Source organism: Lactuca sativa, chromosome 4 (assembly GCF_002870075.4).
Source record: "Lactuca sativa cultivar Salinas chromosome 4, Lsat_Salinas_v11, whole genome shotgun sequence".
In the NCBI taxonomy this organism is placed as follows: Eukaryota; Viridiplantae; Streptophyta; class Magnoliopsida; order Asterales; family Asteraceae; genus Lactuca; species Lactuca sativa.
Window position 1 is genome coordinate 156,055,105 of NC_056626.2, and position 24,301 is coordinate 156,079,405.

The 24,301-nt window shown below is 38.1% G+C and overlaps 4 protein-coding genes across 7 annotated transcripts; all 4 read right to left on the reverse strand.

Moving 5' to 3' along the window:
* Positions 1-5,829: 5,829 nt before the first annotated feature.
* LOC122197359 (receptor-like protein kinase) lies at positions 5,830-6,918 on the reverse strand. Its single transcript, XM_042901194.2, has one exon. It carries the CDS (start codon positions 6,601-6,603, stop codon positions 6,280-6,282), a length of 324 nt encoding a protein of 107 aa, XP_042757128.1. The 5' UTR covers positions 6,604-6,918; the 3' UTR covers positions 5,830-6,279.
* Positions 6,919-11,191: 4,273 nt separating this feature from the next.
* On the reverse strand, positions 11,192-15,301 carry LOC111907420 (receptor-like protein kinase). Its single transcript, XM_023903181.3, has 2 exons — positions 11,915-15,301; positions 11,192-11,817 (listed from the first exon to the last, which is right to left on the reverse strand). Exons 1-2 carry the CDS (start codon positions 14,805-14,807, stop codon positions 11,468-11,470), a joined length of 3,243 nt encoding a protein of 1,080 aa, XP_023758949.1. The 5' UTR covers positions 14,808-15,301; the 3' UTR covers positions 11,192-11,467.
* Positions 15,302-15,452: 151 nt separating this feature from the next.
* Positions 15,453-19,481, reverse strand: LOC111907419 (receptor-like protein kinase). The gene is made up of 2 exons (XM_023903180.3): positions 16,042-19,481; positions 15,453-15,956 (listed from the first exon to the last, which is right to left on the reverse strand). Exons 1-2 carry the CDS (start codon positions 19,118-19,120, stop codon positions 15,601-15,603), a joined length of 3,435 nt encoding a protein of 1,144 aa, XP_023758948.1. The 5' UTR covers positions 19,121-19,481; the 3' UTR covers positions 15,453-15,600.
* A 1,106-nt stretch (positions 19,482-20,587) lies between these two features.
* LOC111907418 (uncharacterized) lies at positions 20,588-23,739 on the reverse strand. 4 transcript variants are annotated; one of them, XR_008231726.1, is made up of 11 exons: positions 23,582-23,738; positions 23,080-23,443; positions 22,929-23,004; positions 22,511-22,640; positions 22,245-22,365; positions 22,073-22,164; positions 21,896-21,965; positions 21,690-21,776; positions 21,437-21,606; positions 20,929-20,998; positions 20,588-20,827 (listed from the first exon to the last, which is right to left on the reverse strand). XR_008231726.1 is itself a non-coding variant. In XM_023903177.3 (8 exons), exons 2-8 carry the CDS (start codon positions 23,398-23,400, stop codon positions 21,684-21,686), a joined length of 903 nt encoding a protein of 300 aa, XP_023758945.2. In that variant the 5' UTR covers positions 23,401-23,443; positions 23,582-23,738. The 4 variants fall into 4 exon arrangements, 1 of the variants encoding a protein (XP_023758945.2); XR_008231725.1 differs by having other exon boundaries at positions 20,929-21,606; positions 23,080-23,449; positions 23,582-23,739; XR_008231724.1 differs by having other exon boundaries at positions 20,929-21,606.
* Positions 23,740-24,301: the final 562 nt, after the last annotated feature.

The following is a 24,301-nucleotide window of genomic DNA, read 5'->3' on the forward strand; positions in this document are numbered from 1 at the left end:
CAAGGCCGACCCTTTTTCGGATGGATATCCGGGTAGTTGTTTGTTATGTTATTGCTTTGTTATGTTTGCATCCTGGTAGTTAGGATGGTGTATCTTAGAGACCTGTTAGGGTCGGTATCCTGGTTTATAGGATGATGTTATGCTAGTGACCGGTTAGGTCGGAATCCTGGTAGGGATGTGTTATGTATGTGATCTGCTAGATCGGTTTGATTAGTTGTGATTTGATATATGATTATATGTTTAAGTGCACATGGTTGTTGGACTGGGGTTGGGTTGAGGCGGGTCCTGCTTTGTGTTGTAGGTCAACATACCCTGGGCGGACCGGTTATCCCGAAGGCCCAGCGAGCGGTCCGGATATGCTGTAGGCCCCAAGAGGGTGGACCAGACGTGCCGAGGCTCGGGGAGTGGACCAGGCCGACTGAAGGCCCGGTGCGGGCAGACCAGTCATACTGTAGACTCAGAGAGTGGACCAGGTGGGTTGAAGGCCCGGTGCGGGCGGACCAGCCACACTGCAGACTCGATGTATATGGCTAGACTCGGAGGGTGGACCAGGTGGACTGTAGGCCCTTTGCGGCAGACCAGTCACACAGTAGACCAGATGTGCATGGTTGTTTTGTTATGTTATGATATGACATGTTATGTGTTTGGTATATGTTGTTGGTAATTTGGGGGTATCTCACTAAGCTTTCAGGCTTACAGTTGTGGTTTAATGTTTTAGGTACTTCAGGGGACCGTGGCAAGGCAAAGGCTTGATCGTACCGCTCCTCATGTTTTGGTTTTATGATTTGGTTCTGGGAATACTCTGATAATAAATGTATTGAAAACCTTTTTGTAATAACTTGAGGATGTTGGGTTGTTTTTGAAATGTTTAAATTGGTTGGAATTTTTAGAACGTTACAATATATATATATATATATATATATATATATATATATATATATATATATATATATATATATATATATATATATATATATATATATTAATGCACAAAACCTTAAGTAACAATAAAGTTTTTTTTTTTTGGTTTTGATCACACCATTTTGTAAAGGTTATACTTTTGATACTCCTTTTATATATTAATGCATAAACCCTTAAGGATTAGTAAAGTTTTATTCTTTTGAATTTTGACCACATCATTTTGTAAAAGTTACATTTTTGGTCCTCTTTCTTTTACTTTTCAATCCTAATCATATTTTTTTTAAATGATTATTTTGGCCCAATAATTATTATACTTTGAGATATGTGGTTCTTTTCTTTTGGATATAATGTATTGTGTATTGAATTTGTTGTGGATTTCTTCACATATTGCTTTTTAATCGATGAATTTAAAAGTCCGTATGCTTTGATTTATCTTAAAAAAATACGACCCAGGGGAAAACCCATGCTTTATTTATTAGTTATAATTAATATAAAACTAAAATTTTTATTAACTTAAAATTTAAAATTTCATGTACATTATAATAATAAAAAATAGATAAATTACATAATGGTCCTTGTGGTTTGGTGAAATAGGCCTTTTTAGTCCAACTTCAAAAAAAATGGATAAACTCGGTCCTTATGTTTGTTCAATATTACACGAGTCGTCCCTTAGCCGTTAAATCCAAGTACAGAGCCGGTTAAATGCATGTAAAATTACTTTTTCACCTTTTTTTTTTTTTTTTTCTTTTTTGTATATTTTATTTTTTATATATTTTTTCTAAACTATAGGGGTCATTTATGTAAAGAATACCTTTGTAATTAATATCTCATCCCTCAGATTCCACTACATCAATTCCATTTTCCGATACACCTTTGATTCTCGATTTCACTTTGAGTTTTCGATGACAACGATCGTGGAAGTGGGCGCTAACAAAGAAGGGGACGATTGGGTTAGGAAAAGTTCACCATCGACGAAAGGGATGGTTGTTGTGGACGTTAATGCCATCGATAGAACTAAAATCTGTAACATCCCGACTTGCAGGTATGAGAATTAATCTTTTAAGTATGTTTTTCCATTGGAACACGGCATGGTGGAAGCCTCACCACGGCGTGTTGAAGGACTTTTGTGCCGCGTATCTTTATGGACCAACACGGCGTGTTGGTGAAGGAAAACTCGGTCTATTGACGACTGAATGAGAAACCCTAAATTTTAGGGTTTTGCACCTTATATAATCCCCTTAAGTCCTTAGGGCTGATATTTTATCACCCTCCAAACCCCCATATCGGCCCTTGTGAACACTAATCATCCTTCCCTCTCATTTGTGAGCTAGTGTGGTATTTTGGAGCAAAATAAGAAGAAAGTTGGAAGAAGGAAGCAAGGATCTAGCAAGAAAAGATCTCATATTCATCTTGACACTCTTCTGGATCTTTGTAAGTGTCTAAGATCCGATTTTTATTCCTCTATATAGCTAGATCTTGAGTTTTGTTCCTTTTCTCCTTATTCTTGGATGTTGCAATGGATGTGTAAGCATTGGCATCCTTTAGGAATTGGGGATTCCTTCACTCTTAAGGCTAATCAACTTCTTGGGTTCAATTGTTTCAATTGAATCCTTGATTTTGATTAAGAATGTGTGTTGTGGGCTTCCCTAACCTCCATACTACCTACGAGGAATCTTGGCATATCATGCTTCATGATTGTTATAACCAATTTGGGATGAATGATAAGCTTCATATTGAATCCTAATGATAAACACACACAAATGTTCATTATGTTTAACTGCCTTGGTTAATCAATTCTCTCTAATATTTGAGCATCTCACCATCTTGCTTAATTGCAAGCTTTTTAGTTATTCAAGTCTTTTAGTTTTCAAGCAATCGCAACACCCCCTCCCCCTTTTACTTTAATTGTAGTTAGTTAGTTTATTTACACCAGTTCTATTGGATTGCATTGGTGATTGAATACAACCATTTCTCTGAGGATTGATACCCCTTGTTACCATTATATTACGTTTTATTTGCAAACAAATGGTGTAATTTGCTTGGTGGACTTATGGATGCATCGCTTGTTATGTATGATTAGACTAGAAAAGGTTTTAAATGATGCACCGAGGACGCACAAGAACCAATGAGTCTTATCGGAATCGTCGAGAACTTGGCCGGTAGCAGCGAGTTGATCACACAGTAGCTTAAATTTGCGACCAAACTCAGAGACGAAGTCGCTGCCTTTGGTAAGATGGCGAAGGAGGTCACGAAGGTTTTGAGCACACTCCAATGAGGAGTTACCGTAGGCAGCTTCAAGAGCATTCCAAATCTCACAAGCGGTGGAGAGTCCCACGATCTCAGAAAAAGCCTCTTCAGTGAGGGAAGCTTGAAGGAGAATGAGAGCCTTTTGATCCGATGAGACCCACTCAACAAAGGCGGGGTTAACAGTGGGCTTATTGTCTACTAGAATAGACGCCGGTGGGCACAGATTGGAGTCGCCAACATGGCCGTAAAGCTGTTGAAAGTTCAAGAGAGGAATCATTTGATTTCGCCATAAAAGATAATTTGAGGAGGACAACCAAATGGTGATTAGATGGAGGATTGTGCTCATTGACAGAGAAGAGGAGTCGGCTGCCATGGAGGGGTGGAGAAAAATGGAGAAAATCTGATGGGTGGGGGTTAACGGAAGGAGAAGAGAAAAAGAAGGAGGTTATGGGAGGGAAAAGGATGTGATTTAATGGCTTTGTGATACCATGAGTGAATGTAAAACCCGGTGCCAACAATGGCACGAGTAACTCTATATATAGGAAAAAGAATAACATTTACAACCCCTCAAATAATAAATGATTATACAGTAAATACAAAATTTACATAAGTCTAATTGGGTCCTCCTGTACATTGTACATCGACCCATGGGCCAAAACCATCTCTTCTGTCAGGCTCCAAAGATGAGCGTTTGAGGAAGCCAGTTTGATAGAGGATCATGCGTGTTGAATGTTTGAGAGAAATGAGTATCGAAGGTTTAAGAGCGGTGAAAAAAAAAATTGTTCGTAATTATTTTGGTTGAAAATGAGTTTTAAATTTGATTTTTTGAAACAAAAAATAGTTAAATTTTTGAAAGACAAAACTGCACAAATGGTCCCTATGGTTTGCTGAAAATTGACACTTTGGTCCAAAAAGTTTTGGACTAGCACCACAGGTCCAAAGTTTTCATTTTGTTGCGAGTTTGTTCCAATTTACTTTAAATTTTTTTGTAATGACGATTTTACCCTGGTTTTTGTTTTTTCTTCAGTTTTTTTATTTATTTAAATATTTCATAATTAAAAGAAAAATAAAAAAGAAAATAATTCTCTCTCTCTCTCTCTCATCTGACTACTACCTCCATCCCCGACTAAATGTTTTCTACTTTCACAATCTAAAATGAAATTAGGGCTTTAAATGGCATTCCTATGTTCAATGTATAATCGAGCAATGGATAAACACGTATGAACACAAGGCAACAGAAGGAACGGAAGCGTCATTGCAAGTAGAGGAGAAATCGAACACCAACTTCGATTTTGGGGGGTTCAATCTTTGGTTCCTTGCTCCTCACAGGCCAGAAAGGGGACCGAGGGAGGTATCGACGATTACAGATTGTGAGGAGGGAGAAGTCTCCGGGTCGACGAGAGCGAAGCGACGCAGGTGGGAAGAAGCAGCGAGCGTCTGTGATTTCGAGGCTGCTGGGTCGTGGATGAAAAAGGGGAAACACCCTAGTTGTTTGAGTAAACCGAAGAAGGGAAGAAGAACAGGGCAGTGAGGTTGTCGTCGAACTTGTTGGGTTCAACGAGGGCTGCTAAAGCAGCTCTTGGTTGCTTGTTTTTGCTCTAGCTGTGGATCGTGAGGGGGAGGAGGGAAGGGGCAATGAAACATCGGTGCAGGTAGGGAGGCTCGTGGGTTGGTCGAATGCTCACAGGTCGTTTACTTCTTCTTCTTCTTTTTTGATAAAAATGGATAGGCTTAACAGGTGTTTGGGATTGATTCTTGACAGAAATTTATGAATGGAAAGGATTTTTGGGGTTAATGTTTTACATGGGGTCCATGGGTGTTTGTTTGTTTTGCTTGATAGAAATCGATGTGTTTAAATTAAGTGTTTGGGAATGTATGAAGTTTGAAGAACATCATCTGAGTTTCCAAGAAACAAGAGAGGGAAGAGTGAATGTTGGTAGTCTGGAACCCGAGAAAGAGAGAGAGAGAGAGAGAGAGAGAGAGAGAGAGAGAATTATTTTCTTTTTTATTTTTCTTTAAATTATGAAAATATTTAAATAAATAAAAAATGAAAAAAAAAACAAAAAAGAAGGGTAAAATCGTCATTAAATTTTTTTAAAGTAAATTGGACCAAACTCGCAACAAAATGAAAACTTTGGACCTGTGGTGTTAGTCCAAAACTTTTTGGACCAAAGTGACAGTTTTTAGCAAACCATAGGGACCATTTGTACAGTTTTGTCTTTTTGAAAAGCAAGGTATTTTTTTAAATGATAAAGAAAATGAAAATTAAAAAACCTTTTTCTCTCCTCTATACGATTGTTTGCCAAACTCAGCAAGCCAAGGTGGTCGCTTGGTATTTACCAAGATAAGTCATCGTCCACCAAGATAAGATGGTGTCGAGGCTACTCTGTATAGCCTAATGATTACACTATTTATAACATCTCTTCCACCACATTATCAACTTGACACGCTTAAACTTAAATACAAATAAGTTTTGCTAAGATGGTATATGATCTTCACCATGAATTTTTGTTCAGTATTTTCTTATTTGTTTTTTTTATATTTCTAAACCACACCTATACGTTTACTCTTTGTGTATTGATGAGTCATAAATTGAATTATTTTTTTATGAAGTTAATGCACACCCGACACCACCAACACATTTGAATTCCCACTACTATTAACCTAATGAAACCATTTGTGCGGATTTCAAATGTCAATGATATCCACCCACACACCAGAGGAAATTTGCCTTAAATGGTTCAACACTTTTACTGATGAAGATGATACAGATCTTAATCAAATCAATCAAACCACACCACTTTGATCATTGTTGTTAATTGACTAATCGTTAATCCGGTAACCACTTTGATCAAGTATTCCTCTTTCTTCTGTTACAAATCATGGATCGCATCTTTTAATCAATCAATTAAGAACCACTTTACAATTACAATAATTTTACCTTTTCCTATTGCTGTTTTGTTTTTCTTTCACATGATTATGATGCATAAAGAAAAACCCTAAATGTGCTTCATCATACCTATTCCTGAAAGTCAAAACCCTACAAAACCAAACTCGCCCATGCATACATACATACATATGTGTATGTATGTATATTAAAAAAAGCTAAAACTACTTAAGCTTGCTTCTGAGAGATCCGTACACATCTTCAAGATCCTTGACTACCTCTCTCATTGAAGGTCTTCTGTTTGGTTCCGTTTCTGTACACCTCAAAGCAAGCTGAAGCACTTCAGTCACTTGTTCCCTTACAAAAGAATCATACAGATCATCATAAAGCCCTGGATCCATAACCACCTCCAACTGCACCTTTTCACTCCAAACAGACTTCACCCACCTCACAATATCCAACCCATCCGCAAACGAATCATCAACCGCTTTCTTCCTCGTTCTCAACTCCAGTAACACAACACCATAACTGTATACATCAGACTCCATGCTTTTCGTGTTTGTAAACGCATTTTCTGTCAAAACATTTTCATCATCATCATCATATAATTGATATATGAACAAAAAACCCTAAAATTGATAAAAAAAAAAAAAAAACAATTGAATTTACCTGGAGCAATGTATCCGATTGTGCCACAGAGTATAATGCTGGAGAGGATTGATCGAGAAGCTTGGCAATTCCAAAATCTGAGATGTGAGGCTCCAATTCATCATCTAAAAGAATGTTCATGGGCTTAATATCTCGGTGCACGATAGCAGGATCACAGTCAAAATTTTAGGGTTTTGCACCTTATATAATCCACTTAAGTCCCTAGGGATGATCTTTTATCAGCCTCCAAACCCCCATATCGGCCCTTGTGAACCCTAATCATCCTTCCCTCTCATTTGTGAGCTAGTGTGGTATTTTGGAGCAAAATAAGAAGAAACTTGGAAGAAGGAAGCAAGGATCTAACAAGAAAAGCTCTCATCTTTATCTTGTCACTCTTCTGGACCTTTGTAAGTGTTCAAGATCTGATTTTTATTCCTCTATGTAGCTAGATCTTGAGTTTTGTTCCTTTTCTCCTTATTCTTGGATGTTGCAATGGATGTGTAAGCATTGGCATCCTTTAGGAATTGGGGATTCCTTCATTCTTAAGGCTAATCAACTTCTTGGGTTCAATTGTTTCAATTGAATCCTTGATTTTTATTAAGAAGGTGTGTTGTGGGCTTCCCCAACCTCTATACTACCTATGAGGAATCTTGGCATATCATGCTTCATGATTGCTATAATCAATTTGGGATGAATGATAAGCTTCATATTGAATCCTAATGATAATCACACAAATGTTCATTGTGTTGAATTGCCTTGGTTAACCAATTCTCTCCAATATTTGAGCATCTCACCATCTTGCTTAATTGCAAGCTTTTTAGTTATTCAAGTTTTTTGTTTTCAAGCAATCACAACCCCCCCCCCCCCCCCTTTAGTTTAATTGTAGTTAGTTTATTTACACTAGTTCTATTGGATTGCATTAGTGATTGAATACAACCATTTCTCCGAGGATTGATACCCCTATTTACCATTATATTACGTTTTATTTGCAAACAAAGGGTGTAATTTGTTTGGTGGACCTGACATCTCACCAAGTTTTGGCGCCATTTTCGGGGATCGAACCCGGGTCACCCGCATGACAGGCGGGCTAAACTCTTTTGAAGTTTTAGGAACCAAACATATACTCTCCAACTAGCCATCGACCACCATCTGTGACCATCGACCACCATCTCTAACCAACTACCACCAGAAAACCCACCAATCCCAACAAAACTCATACACCTCTCACACTTCGGTTCTCCTTTCCCCTCCATCCCCTCTTCACCGAACACTTTTTTCTGGCACCACCCACCTGTACAAATTAGAGAAAATGAAGGGTTCCGACCACCAACCACCTCTAATTTCCCCTTTTATCTTTGTCATCTCTCATTCTCTTCTCTCCCCAACCATCTTTTTCAGCTCTAACAGCCACTACTTGTCACCACCAACATCCCATTTTACCTCCGGTAACCCCTTTCACCTCTAGAAACCTCCTCCAAGTAGAGAATGCATTGATAAAGGTTTGTTGTCAGAATCTAGATCTATAAATGGAGAAGAAAAATGAGTTGTTTCCTGAGTGTAGATCTACAAACCCTAAATGGTACGCGATGATGATGCTTAGGTCGAACAGAGAAGACAATGGTGATACCGGAGACGATGGCAAATGAACCTACAACCGGAGAAGAGAGATGGTGATGTAGATCTGAGACGATCTGTTTATTGTCATAGTGCAGACTACATCGATGCAATGATAGGGGTCTTGTAGAGATTGTAGGGGGCGATGAGGTGTAGGTGGAGACGCTGACGATACTCTTTTCTCTCTCGGTAACTCCCCAATGATGGTGGTGGGCATAGGAATTAAGTGATGATCTTCTCTCTCGGTTCTCCAACGAAGGTGGTGGTGGCGATGATATGTATCTCCGACGAAGATGGTGGTGGTGACGATATGTATCTCCTGCAAAGGTAGTGGTGCGCAGTAGGAGTTACACCAATGAAGATGAAAGGTGTGATAGGGCTAGGGTAGAGTTTAATAGTTTGTAGTGGTAGCCCCTTTTTTGTTTTTCTTTAAAACTTTTAATAATAAATAAATCAAAAAAGGAAATGAAAAAGGTAACATGGGCATTTTATGTCCGTGAGGGCCAGTCCGAATGAGATATAAACATTATAGGGATGACAGGGTTAATTTTTGAAAATAAGGACTAAACATGCAATTTAACACCTGCACGAGGGAAGACTTATGTAATTTACTCAAAAGAAAACATAAAAATAAAATCACTTCAGTCCACGTGGGTCGTATTTTGTGCCCCTGACAACTTGTCATAACCCTAGATATCCAGAAAGCTTTTTCATTTTGTTGGCGGAAATTGCAATAACATCATTTAACATCATCGGGTCTGAGTGAGGTGACCGGCAAAATGACCATTTTGGGGACAATGGTTAGCAAAATGACCATTTTGCCTTCAAAGTTGACAGTAAGGTGATCGGCGACCACGACCTCGACCACCACCACGGGCCGCACGACCGCCGCGGCCCCGTCCAGATGCCAACCCAGCAGAGGCTGCTTCGGCAGAAAACGCAACTGCAGGGGGTGAAGAAGCTTCTCCATGTATAACCTTCAAGAAAAATTCATGACCTTAGGCCTTAGCCAGAAGATCACGTAACTGGTAGGAGGAATCGGAGGTCCGAACGGCTATGGAAAAGGTTTCAATCGACACACCGAGGCCGCACAAGAACCAATGAGTCTTATCGGAATCATCAACAACTTGGCCGATAGCAGCGAGTTGATCACACAGTAGCTTAAATTTGCGACCAAACTCAGAGACGGAGTCGCTGCCTTTGGTAAGATGGCGAAGGCGGTCACAAAGGTTTTGAGCACGCTCCAATGAGGAGTTACCGTAGGCAGCTTCAAAAGCATTCCAAATCTCACGAGCGGTGGAAAGTCCCACGATCTCAGAAAAAGCCTCTTCAGTGAGCGAAGCTTGAAGGAGAATGAGAGCCTTTTGATCCGATGAGACCCACTCAACAAAGGCGGGGTTAACAGTGGGCTTATTGTCTACCAAAATAGACGCCGATGGGCACGGATTGGAGCCGTCAACATGGCCGCAATGGCGGATCCAGGATCAAAGTAAAGGGGTATCCCCGACAAGTAAAGAGGTATCCCCAACAAAAATAATCGCATAATATATACACAATAAGAAAAAAAATCGGAAAAAATTACACTACTAAATTTTTTTTAGGGGTATCCAGGGCTACCCCGGGATATATACTAGATCCGCCTATGCATGGCCGTAAAGTTGTTGATAGTTCAAGAGAGGAATCATTTGATTTCGCCATAAAAGATAATTTGAGGAGGACAACCGAATGGTGATCAGATGGAGGATTGTGTTCATTGATAGAGAGGAGGAGTCGGCTGCCATGGAGGGGTGGTGAAAAATGGAGGAAATTCGATGGGTGGGGGTTAAGGGAAGGAGAAAAGAAAAAGGAGGTTATGGGAGGGAAATTGATGTGATTTAATGGCTCTGTAATACCATGAGTGAATGTAAAACTCGGTGCCAACAATGACACGAGTAACTCTATATATAGGGAAAAGAATTACATTTCAACCCCTCAAATAATAAATGATTATACAGTAAACACAAATTTACATAAGTCTAATAGCGTCCTCATGTACATTGTACATCGACCCATGGGCCAAAACCACCTCTTCTGTCGGGCTCCAAAGATGAGTGTTTGAGGAAGTCAGTTTGAGAGAGGATTATAAGTGTTGAATGTTTGAGAGAAATGAGTATCGAAGGCTTAAGAGCGGTGAAAAATGAGAAAAAAAAATTGTTGGTAATTATTTTGGTTGAAAAGGAGTTTTAAATTTGATTTTTTTAAACAAAAAATGGTTAAACTTTTGAAAAGTGAGGTATTTTTTTTTAAAATGATAAAGAAAATGAAAATTAAAACACATTTTTCTCTCCTCTATACGATTGTTTGCCGAACCCAACAAACCAAGGTGGTGGCATGGTATTTGCCAAGGCAAGTCATCGTCCTCCAAGATAAGATGGTGTCGAGACCACTCTGTATAGCCTAATGATTACACTATTTATAACATCTCTTCCACTACATTATCAACTTGACATGCTTAAACTTAAATCTAAATAAGTTTTGCTAAAATGGTATATGATCTTCACCATGAATTTTTGTTCAGTATTTTCTTATTTGTTTTTTTTTGTTATATTTCTAAACCACACCTATACGTTTACTCTTTGTGCATTGATGAGTCATAAATTGAATTATTTTTTATGAAGTTAATGCACACCCGACACCACCAACACATTTGAATTCCCACTACTTTTATCCTAATGAAACCATTTGTGCGGATTTCAAATGTCAATGATATCCACCCACCCACCAGAGGAAATTTGCCTTAAATGGTTCAACACTTTTACCGATGAAGATGATACAGATCTTTATCAAATCAATCAAACCACACCACTTTGATCATTGTTGTTAATTGTCTAATCGTTAATCAGGTAACCACTTTGATCAAGTATTCCTCTTTCTTCTGTTACAAATCATGGATTACATATTTTAATCAATCAATTAAGAACCACTTTACAATTACAATCATTTACCTTTTCCTATTGCTGTTTTGTTTTTCTTTCACATGATTATGATGCATAAAACAAAACCCTAAATGTGCTTCATCATACCTATTCCTGAAAGTCAAAACCCTACAAAACCAAACTCGCCCATACATACATACATATGTGTATGTATGTATATTTGAAAAAGCTAAAACTACTTAAGCTTGCTTCTGAGAGATCCGTACACATCTTCAAGCTGCTTGACTACCTCTCTCATCGAAGGTCTTCTGTTTGGTTCGGTTTCTGTACACCTCAAAGCAAGCTGAAGCACTTCAGTCACTTGTTCCCTTACAAAAGAATCATACAGATCATCATAAAGCCCTGAATCCACAACCACCTCCAATTCCACCTTTTCGCTCCAAACAGACCTCACCCACCTCACAATATCCAACCCATCCGCAAACGAATCATCAACCGCTTTCTTCCTCGTTATCAACTCCAGTAACACAACACCATAACTGTACACATCAGACTCCATGCTTTTCGTGTTTGTAAACGCATTTTCTGTCAAAACATTTTCATCATCATCATCACCATATAATTGATATATGAACAAAAAACCCTAAAATTGAAAAAAAAAAAAAAAAAAAATTGAATTTACCTGGAGCAATGTATCCGATTGTGCCACGGAGTATGCCACTCATTAATGCTGGAGAGGATTGATCGAGAAGCTTGGCAATTCCAAAATCTGAGATGTGAGGCTCCAATTCATCATCTAAAAGAATGTTCATGGGCTTAATATCTCGGTGCACGATAGCAGGATCACAGTCAAAATGGAGATATGCTAAACCATGAGCAGTGCCAAGAGCTATGTTACAACGAATGCTCCAATCCAACAATGGAGGTGGATGCATCTCGTGTAGTATATCATGAAGACTACCATTATGCATATACCTGTATAAAATCAACCCGTAGTTCTTTCTCATCCAAAAATCTTCCAATCTCACAAGATTCCTGTGTCTGACTTTCCCAACTGTTTCAATCTCTCTAACCATGCTTGTGCTTCCTTCTTTACTAGCTCCAAACATAAGCTTCTTTACTGCAAAAACCCCGTTTTGACCTAGTGAAGCTTTGTAAACAGTTCCATGGGCTCCTCTCCCGATTATGTACTTATCATTCAAGTCTTCAGTAGCTTGCATTACTCTTTGAAAAAGAACATCATCATCTTCTTTATCAGGATACACCTCTTCTATATCGTGTTTTTCTCTTTGTCGACATTGAAGCATGAAACCAACTCCAAGAACTACTGCAAACAGACATGCAGATGTTGCAAGGGCCACCATTGCAGTATGGAACTTGCTAAGACCTTTCTTTTTGTTTGAAGAACCAGGACACAGCTTGAAGTTTCTGAAAGGATCACAGTTTGAGCCACAATCGACACAAAGATCTGGATTCCCTAAGAAGGAATCCAAAGAGGAATTGAGAAATTTCATCAATGGTGGTGGTATTTGACCTGTGAAGAGATTGTATGAAATGTTGAGGCCAGTTAACACACGAAGCTCGGCTAGTGATGATAAAGATCCGGTTAAATGGTTGTGGGAAAAATCTATGTGCTGTAACATCACCATTTTTGAGAAACCTGAGGGAAGATCACCTGTGAGATGGTTTCTGCTGATGTTTAATGTGTCGAGTGACTTGAGCTCTACTATTGAAGAAGGTATTGTTCCATCTAATGAGTTTCCATCAAGTTGAAGATCTATCAGAGCCTGGAATTCAGATATGAAATCAGGGATGTTCCCGGAAAATTGATTGTCACTTAAATACAGTCTCATTAGCCCTGACATGCTCTGAAAAGCAGATGGAATTGAGCCATTGAACTGGTTATCACTTGCATCAAATTCCAACATTTTCCTGCAATTTGTTAGTTGAGATGGTAAAGGACCTTCGAATGCATTGTGGGAAAGGTTCAGAGCTTGAAGATGAACGAGATTTCCAAGCTCCTTAGGTAAAACACCTGAAAACCTATTCATGGAGAGGATAATTTGTGATACATTGGTAAGATTACCGATGCTAGCTGAGATTTCACCGGTGAAATTGTTGTTTTCAAGGTTCATGTAATCTAGGGTTGGATTATTCACAAATTCTGGAAGAACTCCGGTGAGATTACTGTTCTCTAATCTCAATCGTAGAAGATTTGGACAGTTTCCAAGGTCGGAAGGGATACCACCTTCAAAATTATTGAACCCTAAAACCAGTCGCTCAAGTTTCTTTCTGAAGCAAAGATTAGGTGGGATTGGTCCAGTGAAGGAGTTGTCGAGGAAATCAAGTATGACAAGATCGCTGTTCATTCCTAAACTTTGAGGTATGACACCCGAGAAATGATTAGTAAACAGAGTAAACTCTTTCATTTGCTTCATCTGGGCGACTTCAATGGGTAGTTCACCAAAAAGACGATTTTCATAGATAAGAAGGTGTTCTAGGGTTTCGATTTTCCAAATACTCATTGGAACCTCACCTGTTAAACGATTTGTAAACAAAAAAAGGGATTTCAGCTTCAGTATACCAAGCTCACTCGGAATACCACCCTCGAGTTGATTTTGATCCAGTTGAAGATCAGACAACGATGAGCAATTGGCAAGCTCAGTTGGAATCTTTCCTGACAATTCATTGATAGATAGGTAAAGGAGAGTCAATTTGGTGAGTTGACCAAAAGAAGAGGGAATTTCACCGGTTAACCGGCATTTCACAACTGCGAATTGTTCCAGGTTGCTACAGTTTCCCAACTCAGGTGGAAGACGGGTGAAGCTGTTGAAAGACAAATCTAAATAGATCAAATCTTTGCAACCATTGGAACCCAAAGGAATTCTACCTTCTACACCAGCTTTATGAACATCTAAATAAACGAGGTTAGCAAGATCATTTAAGCTATCAGGCAAAGACCCAGTGAAGTGATTATCGTCAAGGCATAATTTGTTGAGCATGGTTGCATTTCCCAAGTTCGACGGAATCAAACCGGTCAGCTGGTTGGAGCTGAGGAGAAGCGCCTCCAAACCGGAAATGTGGAAGATGGATTCCGGTATGGACCCATTGAGTGAATTGTTAGAAAGAATCAACGATTTCAAACGTAAGTTACCGAAGCTGTCTGGTATCTTACCAGTAAGGTCGTTGAGCGACAGGTCCAACTGTTGAAGACGACTGCAATTGCTTATCGATGAAGGAATTTGACCGGAGAGATGGTTAAAACTCAAATTCAAATATTTCAGTTGGGTTAACCGGGAGATTTCCGGCCCTAATTCACCGGAAATTTGGGATTTTGATAAGTCTAAAGAGATTACCAGCTTGTTCCGATCACAAAGAACACCAACCCACGAACAAGGATTTGCATCAGAAGCATTCCAGGTTGACACGAGTGGTGGGGGTATAGAAATCCAATGGCGTGAGAGTGATAGTAACGTTTGACCATCGGAGCTCAAACCAGATACAGAATAGAATGGAGGAGGAGGAAGGAAACAAGCTACCATTGACAAGTAAATTAAATCAACCTTGATCTTCATTAATGTCGAAGAGAAAGAGGTGTACTTTAGTGGAGAGTGGTCTTCTACAGTAGTGGTAGTGGGAGGGAGTTGCAGAGTGATTTATTGAATTTCGAGGTTACTTTTAACGCCTATTCAAAAGGTCTTCGTTCTTTGTGGCTGTGCTTGCCTCGAATCTCAATCAAATCACACCTCAAAATCATCATTACGTGTGTTCTTCGTCCACATCACACTCTTTTCTTTTTTAAAAGCCCACGAGGTTTTAATGTTGAAAGCAACCGAATTTGAACTAGATACTGATGATTTGATTCTGTTCTCAGTGGGATGCTCTGTTTTCTTGAAATTTGTAAATCCGAAAGGGTTTCTAGTGTTTCGATCTTTCTTTTCTTTTATAGATCAAAGTTTGGATTTTTTTCACGACTTTCCAGATATGAACTACTAGGGTTCAATCCCTATAGGAAGCAAAAACATCAATTCTTGATTAGTTAATTAGTTATGCCAACAAAAAGTAAACAACACACATGTGAAACAAATTAGCGATGACTCTACTGCTTGAAAGAATGAATTAACAATTCTTTCTTTTAACACGAGTCGGTTTACATGAATTATTAAACCAGTCAAATGACAAAATTCAACAGTCGTTTTATATTCTTCATGTTACTCGCATTTCCAACTGTTACCAAATTCTTTAATCTGTGTGTGATGCAACCAAATCATAATATTATATCGACTTAAAAAACAAAAAGAAAAAAAAAACAAGTAGATATTTAAGTACACAACAACTAACAACCCCAACAAGCTAAATAATTAATAATTATCCGATGCTTTTGAATGAAGATTTTGTATCTTCAAGACACTTTACAACCTCTCTCATCGATGGCCTTCTTGTTGCTTCCCATTTTGTACATCTTAAAGCCACCAATAACACATTTTCCACTTGTTCTCTGATCATTGTATCATCAATTTCATCTAAAACCTCATCATCTACAATCTTTTCAAGCTCCTCTGTGTCCCTCCATGTTGACCTAACCCATGACACCAAGTCCATGTTTCCTGTTCTCTCCATTAACAAAGGATCAAGAACCTTCTGTCTAGTTATGAGCTCCAACAACACAACCCCATAACTATACACATCAGACTCCATGCTTTTTGAGCTTGTAAACGCATTTTCTGCAATAACCAAATAAAATGAATATAAACAATAAACAGGTTTACAAACAGAAATAAATGTATATAATAAATCTTAAAACTTTACCTGGAGCAATGTATCCTAGTGTCCCCATAAGTAAAGTGGTTGGTGGTGAAGCAGTAGAGTGATCAAGAAGCTTAGCAATGCCAAAATCCGAGAGATGAGGGTCCATGTCAGCATCTAAAAGAATATTCATAGGCTTAATATCCCGGTGCACGATAGCAGGATCACAGTCAAAATGAAGATATGACAACGCCTGAGCTGTTCCTAATGCTATCTTGTATCGAATACTCCAATCTAAGCTTAAACTTCTTCTCTCGTGTAGAACATCATGAAGGCTTCCATTTTTCATATACTTGTAAAGAATCAAACCGTATTCTTTTTTTATCAAGAAATCTTCAATTGTCACAAGATTTCTATGCCTCACTTTTCCAACTGTTTCCACTTCACGTATCATACTTGTATGTCCTCCTTTTGTTCTTCCAAAAGCAAGCTTTTTTACAGCATACACCTTATCATGACCTAAAGAAGCCTTGTACACTATTCCATGGGCTCCTCTCCCAATTATATACTTATCATTCAAGTTCTCAGTAGCTTCCAGAACTTTTATCATCAAAGTGGAAACACCCCCTTCACCAAGCATCTCGATGTCTTGTTTTTGTTTTCTGTGAAGAAAAAGCACCAGATAAAGTACAAGGAGAACAGCAGCTACAGACAGACATATTCCAATGGCTATCATTACATATTGCTGTTTGCTCAGGTGTTTCTTGTTTGATTGAAGAGCAACACAAGGTTTGAAATTGCCACAAAGACCTGGATTTCCTATGAATGATGAGTTGGATATGTTGGAAGATGACAACAAGATTGCTGGAATTGGCCCTGTGAAGTGATTAAAAGAGACATTCAAGCCAACCAGTCCATGGGTGTCACTTAGTGATGCTAAATCCCCAGTTAGATTGTTGAATGAAACATCGAAGTACTCTAGCATTACCATCTTCCCAAAATCAGAAGGAATATCACCTGTTAATCTGTTTCTGCTGAGATTCAAGCTACTTAAACTATGGAGCTCTACTATTGATGAAGGAATGCTTCCACTGAATGAATTCCCACCTAAATCAAGGCTTATTAGATTTTGGAGTTGAGATATGAAATGTGGGATTTCCCCTGAAAAACGATTCTCTTTTAGACTTAAAGTTGACAAACGAGTCAACTTTCTAAAGCTCTCAGGGATCGAGCCAGTTATCGAGTTATGACTTGCATCGAATTCCAGCAACCTGCTACAATTGGAGAGTTGAGATGGTAAATGACCTTCTAACCCATTGTAGGAAAAATTCAAAACTTGAAGCTCCACAAGGTTTCCAAGCTCAAAGGGTATCTGGCCATGGAGTTTATTCATGGAAACATCAATCTCTGTGATATTGGTAAGCTTCCCAAAGGTAACAGGAATTTCACCATTGAAGCCATTTTTCTTAAGGTTCATGTACAACATGTTATGATTCTCAACAAATTCTGGAAGGACGCCCGTGAGGTTATTATGTTGCAAGATTAATCTTGAAAGACTAGAACAGCTTCCAATGTCACGAGGTACACTGCCTTCAAGATTATTAAAACCCAAAAGCAGCCTTTGTAGATTCTTCCGGAAGCATATGTTTGGTGGAATCTTTCCTGTGAATGAGTTATTTGTGAAATCGATTATCATCAATCTGCTATTGATTCCCAACCCCTGAGGTATAACTCCAGAGAAACGATTGTTGTACAATGTAATCTCTGTTAATTCTTTCATTTCAGCAAGAACACCAGGTAGTTCCCCAGAAAGATTATTGTTGTAAATGTTAAGCTTCTTGAGGCCTTTAATCTTCCAAATCTCCACAGGGATCTCTCCTGTCAAATGGTTATTGAATAACTGAAGTATTTGCAATTGACTTAACATCCCGATTTCATTTGGGATATTTCCCTCGAGTAGATTAGCATGGAGTTCCAGATCAACCAAGGAATTACAATTCCCGAGCTCAGGTGGAATCTTTCCTGAGAAACGATTAATGGAAAGATGGAGGGTGGTCAATGAAGTGAGTTGACCAAGAGAAGAAGGAATGAGACCACTTAAGCCACAGCTAACAGCAGCAAGCTGGTTTAAGCTACTACAATTTCCCAGTTCATGAGGAAGAACGCCATGGAAATTGTTGAAAGAAAGATCCAAATACACCAATTCCTTACAATTGCCACCATTAAAACGAATGATGCTACCCTCTAGACTGTTGTTATGAACATCAAAGGTAGTAAGGTTGGGAAGATCATTTAGGGTAACAGGGAACGTACCAGTCAACTGGTTGTTACCAAGCATGAGTGTCTCCAAGCTACTGCAATTCCCAATGGATGAAGGAATGGAACCCGAGATTCCATTGTCGTTCAACTCCAAGTCTAATAGCTTGCTCAGGTTACCTATGTTGAACGGAATCGGACCACTAAGCTGGTTAAAACTGAGATAAAGTGTTTCCAATTGGGGATTGCGAAATGAAAATTGGGGTATAGATCCAGTAAGAGAATTGTCGTACAGACTCAAGAATTTCAAGTTTCGCAGATTCCACAGGCTTTCTGGTATTCTCCCTGTGAGGTGGTTTAAGGACATATCCAGTTCTTCAAGACGTGTACAGTTCCCGATTTGCGAAGGGATAGAACCAGTGAGCTTATTGCTATAAAAACTCAACTGCTTTAAAGAAATCAAGTTCCCTAAACTCTCTGGTATTCTTCCGGAAATGGCGTTGTAGGAAAGATCTAAATGATGAAGAAGGGTGCAATTACGGAGTTGTGAAGGAAGTGAACCAGATAGATTGTTATAGCTCAAGTCAATCGATCTAAGGCGGTTCAAGTAACCGATTTGTGGGGCTATTTGGCCAGATATGAGGTAACTGGATAGATTGAGAGCATCGACATGATTGGTGGTAATGTCGCAATGAACTCCAACCCATGAACAAGGTGTTGGGTGTGAAGCATTCCAGGTAGAAGAAACGGATGGAGGTATTGACGTCCAGTGAGTCATGAGTGATAATAAGTGTAACCCATCGGAGTTTATTCCGGAAACAAGTGATGATGGAGAAAGATAAACCAACCCAAACAGAAACAAGAAAAACATAATCGAAAAAGTCATTCTTTTTCGTTTTCTGGAAGTATTATATCGTGGTTAATGCAGGCGAATTGAAGAGGCGGGGATTACACATTTCTTTAAAAAGATTCGTACTTGAAGAGTTGCAGCTTGAAGGAACTAACTAACCTGGTTGAAGGAAGTGAATGCAAGTAGCTAGAGTTGCAGGTCCAAGGACTTAAACATAGAAAGATGAAGGTGGTTAGAAAGAGATGTGAGAGGAGATGGATGGGCGACAGAGAGAGTGAGAGTGAGAGTGAGAGACAGGAGAGAAGAGAATGGTGAATTGGTGATAAAAAAAAGGTTTTTAATTCAACGCGGTTTCTGGGGGGAGGTGTGAAAGGTTTGACGGTTTGACGGTTCGATTTGGACATTCTTAAATTGAATGCTGTCTTCTTCTTGGAACCAGAAGAAGGATTTTGCCACGTTATATCTATATATCTATACAATAACAGAAAAAGTAATACAACACGCATCGCTATCTTCGTTCTCATACGACAAAATGACATAAATGTTGTAATTTATAGAAAATCATTATTTTAATCTTTAACTTTTTTTTTCTTCAAATAGATGGTCTAACCGTCTAAGTATCCAATGTGTTTCTAAAATTTTACTTCGTTACTAAGCGATATAAAATAATTTCTTTTTTCTTTTTTTATATTTTTCTTAAGTAATTTCTTTAAAAAAAAAAAAAAAAAACTCCACCCATCCTCTCATTTCTCTCTCAGCTAAGACTACTAACACAAATTCAATAGTTTAGGCTTTGTTTGATAAAAGTGTTCGTAAACTATGATTTCTTGGAAATTTTACAAGTACCACGTACATGGTTTCACTCGATAGTTTGTCCAATATCTCTATGGGATGAGACGATTTTTTGAAAAATAAAAACATGACTTGTAGAAAAGACGTGAGTGGTCAATCGGTATAATTTCTGAATACAATATGGTATTTCTCGTATCCACCTTTAATATGTCCGTGGCGTACTCTCGTTGTATCGAAGAAGGGTCCGTAGTTGGTGGACATCTGTCTGGGATCACCTTCAACACAAGAGTCAAGAGGTCAATTGGATTGGATTAACTTCATATATTTAAATGTAAAGTCATATGATTTCTCTAACATGCCCTTCTTACCTAAAATGTAAAATATCACGTCACATTACTTGTCGGCTTTCCAAATTTAGCGAAACGATTTCACATCAGAGAAAACGGCAACACGAGAACAAAAGCATACCCCACAACCTAATCCTATAACCACCACTACAATTATTGCTTTCCACTTCTCTACTTCAAAAACTAAAATTAGGAGTTATGCTTCATTTTGACATGTTCAATTTCAAGACCATAACACCACCATATCAATTTTACATGTTTATTTTTCTTCAACTAAATTACAAACTTCTGAGTTTTATATGGGTTTAAGAAATAAATGCAACCCCATACGATTTCAAAACTTGCGTATTTTGAGTTAAGGACAGAGAATGAATTTGTAATTTACTATTTTTCTTATTCTATTACATACAAAGATACTGCAAGTTTAAAATTTCTATTTAGACTTGTTGATGTTTTTCTCATAGACCAACCAAAAAAATACAAGTCAAAAGAAGTCAACCCATCAAAATTTCTAGACTTGCTTCAAATTTCGATTTTGTATCTCCATCATGGAGTATGATGATAATGATAATCATCTTCTCTTTTCTTTTCTTGCCAACACTTGCTGCATTTCAACATTCAATGAAAAAAAATACATCAAAAATCCAACCCTAACCCAACTTCATATGTTTGGCTTATGTTATGACAGTGATTTACTAATATTACCTGAAACAAAAGAGCAGTTCAGCCCTTGATCCTGAAAGATCCCCCATGGTGTATGTGCTTTCTTTGATCCCTGAATTTTTAGATTGTCAAATTATGGCCTAGATGATGATATGATGATGATGATGATGATGTCATGCTAACTATTATTATAAACTCATGCCATGAGATGCTTGATGACATGACATGAAATCATTTCCTCCATTTCCTTTGCACATACACTTACAAAAAACATGAGATGACAAATGTAATGTAGAGAATAATTCCATAATAATGACAGATGTGTGATGAAAAAGAAGAAAAATCAAACATAACAACACCCACAATCATAAGTCAACAAGATGCTTAAAATGCATACTACTAATAATACACTAAGACATATATGCTCACACAAACCCTAACCCTCTCCAATTACATGCAAGTGATATGCTAATGCATTGTTCATGAGCATGAGCATAATCATGACTTGATGATGATGATGATGATGATGATGAAATGGATGCATGCCCACCACCAATATGCATCCTATCAGTAACAGTATGTTCTTTTTTCTCAAAGTCAAAGCATAGAGAATAGACAGAGTACATCCCCTTCCATCTACTGGTAACTAACAACCGCCAGTGATCCATTTGACACTGGGTACCCACCACCATCCTTCCTTTTCCCAAACGGATTCTTTGAATATGTTTTCTCAGGTTAAAGAAAACAACAAAAATATATATAATATATAACCAAACACAAATGTATGAGAAAATGTATTAAGGATATTGTATTCGCATGCCAACAGAAGTGGAACTAGGGATAACAGCCCCCTGCAACATATGATGCACATTTGTTGCACTATTCACATCCTGTGGAGATCAATCATCAACACAACACAAGATTTAAATTAAAAAACATGATGTAGTTTCTAGAAAAGGGCAATTTATAAGCCATAATAAAGTGAAAGTGAAACAGAATCTTATTATACCTCAAACTCAATAAAGCAAACAGTGTGCCTTTCTTGTCTCAAAACCTTCATCTGCTTAAATCCAGGTTGCCTGCATTTGCACAAGTACAACAAGTGTTTCTAGATAAATAAAAACATTCACTAGTAGTAGTAGATATACACAAGGTTTTTCTTTAAGGGATAAAAAGAGAATCTTACACACTGAAAAGTCCTCTTAGTTCTTCTTCGTTTATGTTCTCCCCAAGATTTCCAATAAACAGGGTGTTGCAAGGAGGATTATCTTTCGTGTTCTAAAAATTGAATAAGATATAGTACAAAATGAGCACTTCAAGTTCTGCATAGTTTTAATGAAAGAATCAATCATCAGCACCTGAATTGGCATATAACTGCTAGGTGCAGGTACAGGAGCAGGAGGAGGAGCCATGGGTACTTGAGAAAGAGGATAGGCTCCATAAGGGTCATAGGGTGGTGGTGGTGGTGGGGCCATATACCTAACAAATTTAGATAAAGATTATATCATATAATATAAAGAGTAAGAACATAGCCATAATACAGATCAAAGAGCATACCAGCTTCTGGAAATGTAACATTTTCCTTCATACAAACAAACTATGACATAAAAAAAATAATACTAACCCATGTGGACCCCAAACAGGTGGAGGTGGAGGATGGAATGGGGATGGGCTTGAGAACCCAGTGTGTGTATAGTCGCCACCTGTCCGCATACGTTTACTTTGATCAAAAGAATTTGGATCGGGTATTATTCCTGCAGAACAAATGAACAATAAATGACATCACATAATAAGGAAGAAATCCAACAGTTGGCATTGGTTTACAATGGGGGAAACCCTACAAGAGTTTGATGTAGCAGGATAATATGTGCTTGTGTAGGTTATCATGGCTTACTAGCTATAAGATTCACAATTTTTGGGGTTTCAATATATGTATATACGAGACAACCTAAAGTGAACACAAACCTGCAACAATATACAAGACACTGTGGCTTTGTTCGCACACAAATCAAGGTATCTAAACTTAATGAAAGGAAACTCACCCCGTTTCACAAACAAATTTTTCTTGGCCATTTCTGTGTGCAAGACTGACTTCGATTCAGCATCAAAAACCATATCCTAGGCCAGAAAACATAACCGATAAGCATACTCATTACATCTTTTAACAAGTGAGCATATGGAATTATGGATTACCTGAAGGGTGTCTCTGGCAGCAACAGCAAAATGCGGTGCGGAGAAAAGAGCAAAACCCATAGGGACTTCTCCTTTGAAGTTAACCTGCGAAGCTTCGAACCCGGGTAACCATCTTAGCAGATTCTGCAGTTCTCTCTCTTTAACGTCCTCCGGCAAACCGGAAATGAAGATCGTCCTAACCTCGTCAACGGCGAGGCGATTGTCCATTGACATGGGAGAATGGTGCGAGTGTGGAGATGGATTCGGAACAACGACGGCGCCAGTAGGAGCTTGGGCCGGTGGCCACTGTGGATGGTATTGATGCATTCCGTTACCGGCCATCTGTTGTCTTGATCAGTGGATTTGTTCACAAATACAAGATATCCTGCATCTAAAACAGAGTTTTTAACTCAACTTTGTACAAATACTCCTACAACTACTCGATGCAATTTATCAAACTCAGATTTATAGATTTACAAAAGAGTTTTACACATTTAAACAACAAAGATAATGGAAAACTTACGGAATCAAAGAATGGAACTGCAATCCAGAATAAAGTGATGAAAACAGACGATATATTAGGTTTTCTCTCTGAGTTTTAACCCTAATCGCACAAACTGGGTATTTGGTTCATGAATCATTGCTGCTTATTTTGCAACTGATCAGTAATACAATTGAACTTATTACCAGCCAATCCTTCAAATTTCTTATTATATACATTCAATTCCTTTTTACTTCTAACTTGTCAACTTCAACCCTCCAACTCTCTCACTTTTATCTATCAAGCACAACTCGTATTTATATGCGTTGTTAATTCCTTTAGATCGGTTTGCTTGGCAAGAATGGAATGGAATGAAATAGATCAGTGAATGAAATGGACAATCAATAAAATAGTTGATTACCATTTCTTTCGTTTTGCTTTGTTACTTTATTGGAAATGATCTATGGATTCATGTTGTTTTGGAGGTAAGAAAAGACATATTAATAAAATAAAACTAATATGTTATGAAAATCGTTGCATTAGGAAATGGGATCTCCCATCCGGCCATCCCCTGCTAAATCTTAGAATATACACCATAAAAATGTATTGTTAAACTTAATTGGTCAATATATTTGTTTATATAAATCAATGAGTATTTATAAATGGGATATTCACATAAATGAACCTCAAGAACGAGGGTTTTAAAGAAAATGTATGTGATTCTTTTTTTTTTTTTTTTTGTCTTGGATTAGTGCTCTCTAG

Coding starts and splice junctions, on each gene's coding strand:
- LOC122197359 (XM_042901194.2), bottom strand. CDS start 6,603: ATGGAGTCTGATGTATACAGTTATGGTGTTGTGTTACTGGAGTTGAGA.
- LOC111907418 (XM_023903177.3), bottom strand. CDS start 23,400: ATGGCCGGTAACGGAATGCATCAATACCATCCACAGTGGCCACCGGCC. Junction 22,366..22,510: donor CCTGTTTGGGGTCCACATGG/GTTAGTATTATT, acceptor TAAATTTGTTAG/GTATATGGCCCCACCACCAC. Junction 22,165..22,244: donor GCAGTTATATGCCAATTCAG/GTGCTGATGATT, acceptor TTCAATTTTTAG/AACACGAAAGATAATCCTCC.
- LOC111907419 (XM_023903180.3), bottom strand. CDS start 19,120: ATGACTTTTTCGATTATGTTTTTCTTGTTTCTGTTTGGGTTGGTTTAT. Junction 15,957..16,041: donor ACTAGGATACATTGCTCCAG/GTAAAGTTTTAA, acceptor TGGTTATTGCAG/AAAATGCGTTTACAAGCTCA.
- LOC111907420 (XM_023903181.3), bottom strand. CDS start 14,807: ATGAAGATCAAGGTTGATTTAATTTACTTGTCAATGGTAGCTTGTTTC. Junction 11,818..11,914: donor AATCGGATACATTGCTCCAG/GTAAATTCAATT, acceptor ATGTTTTGACAG/AAAATGCGTTTACAAACACG.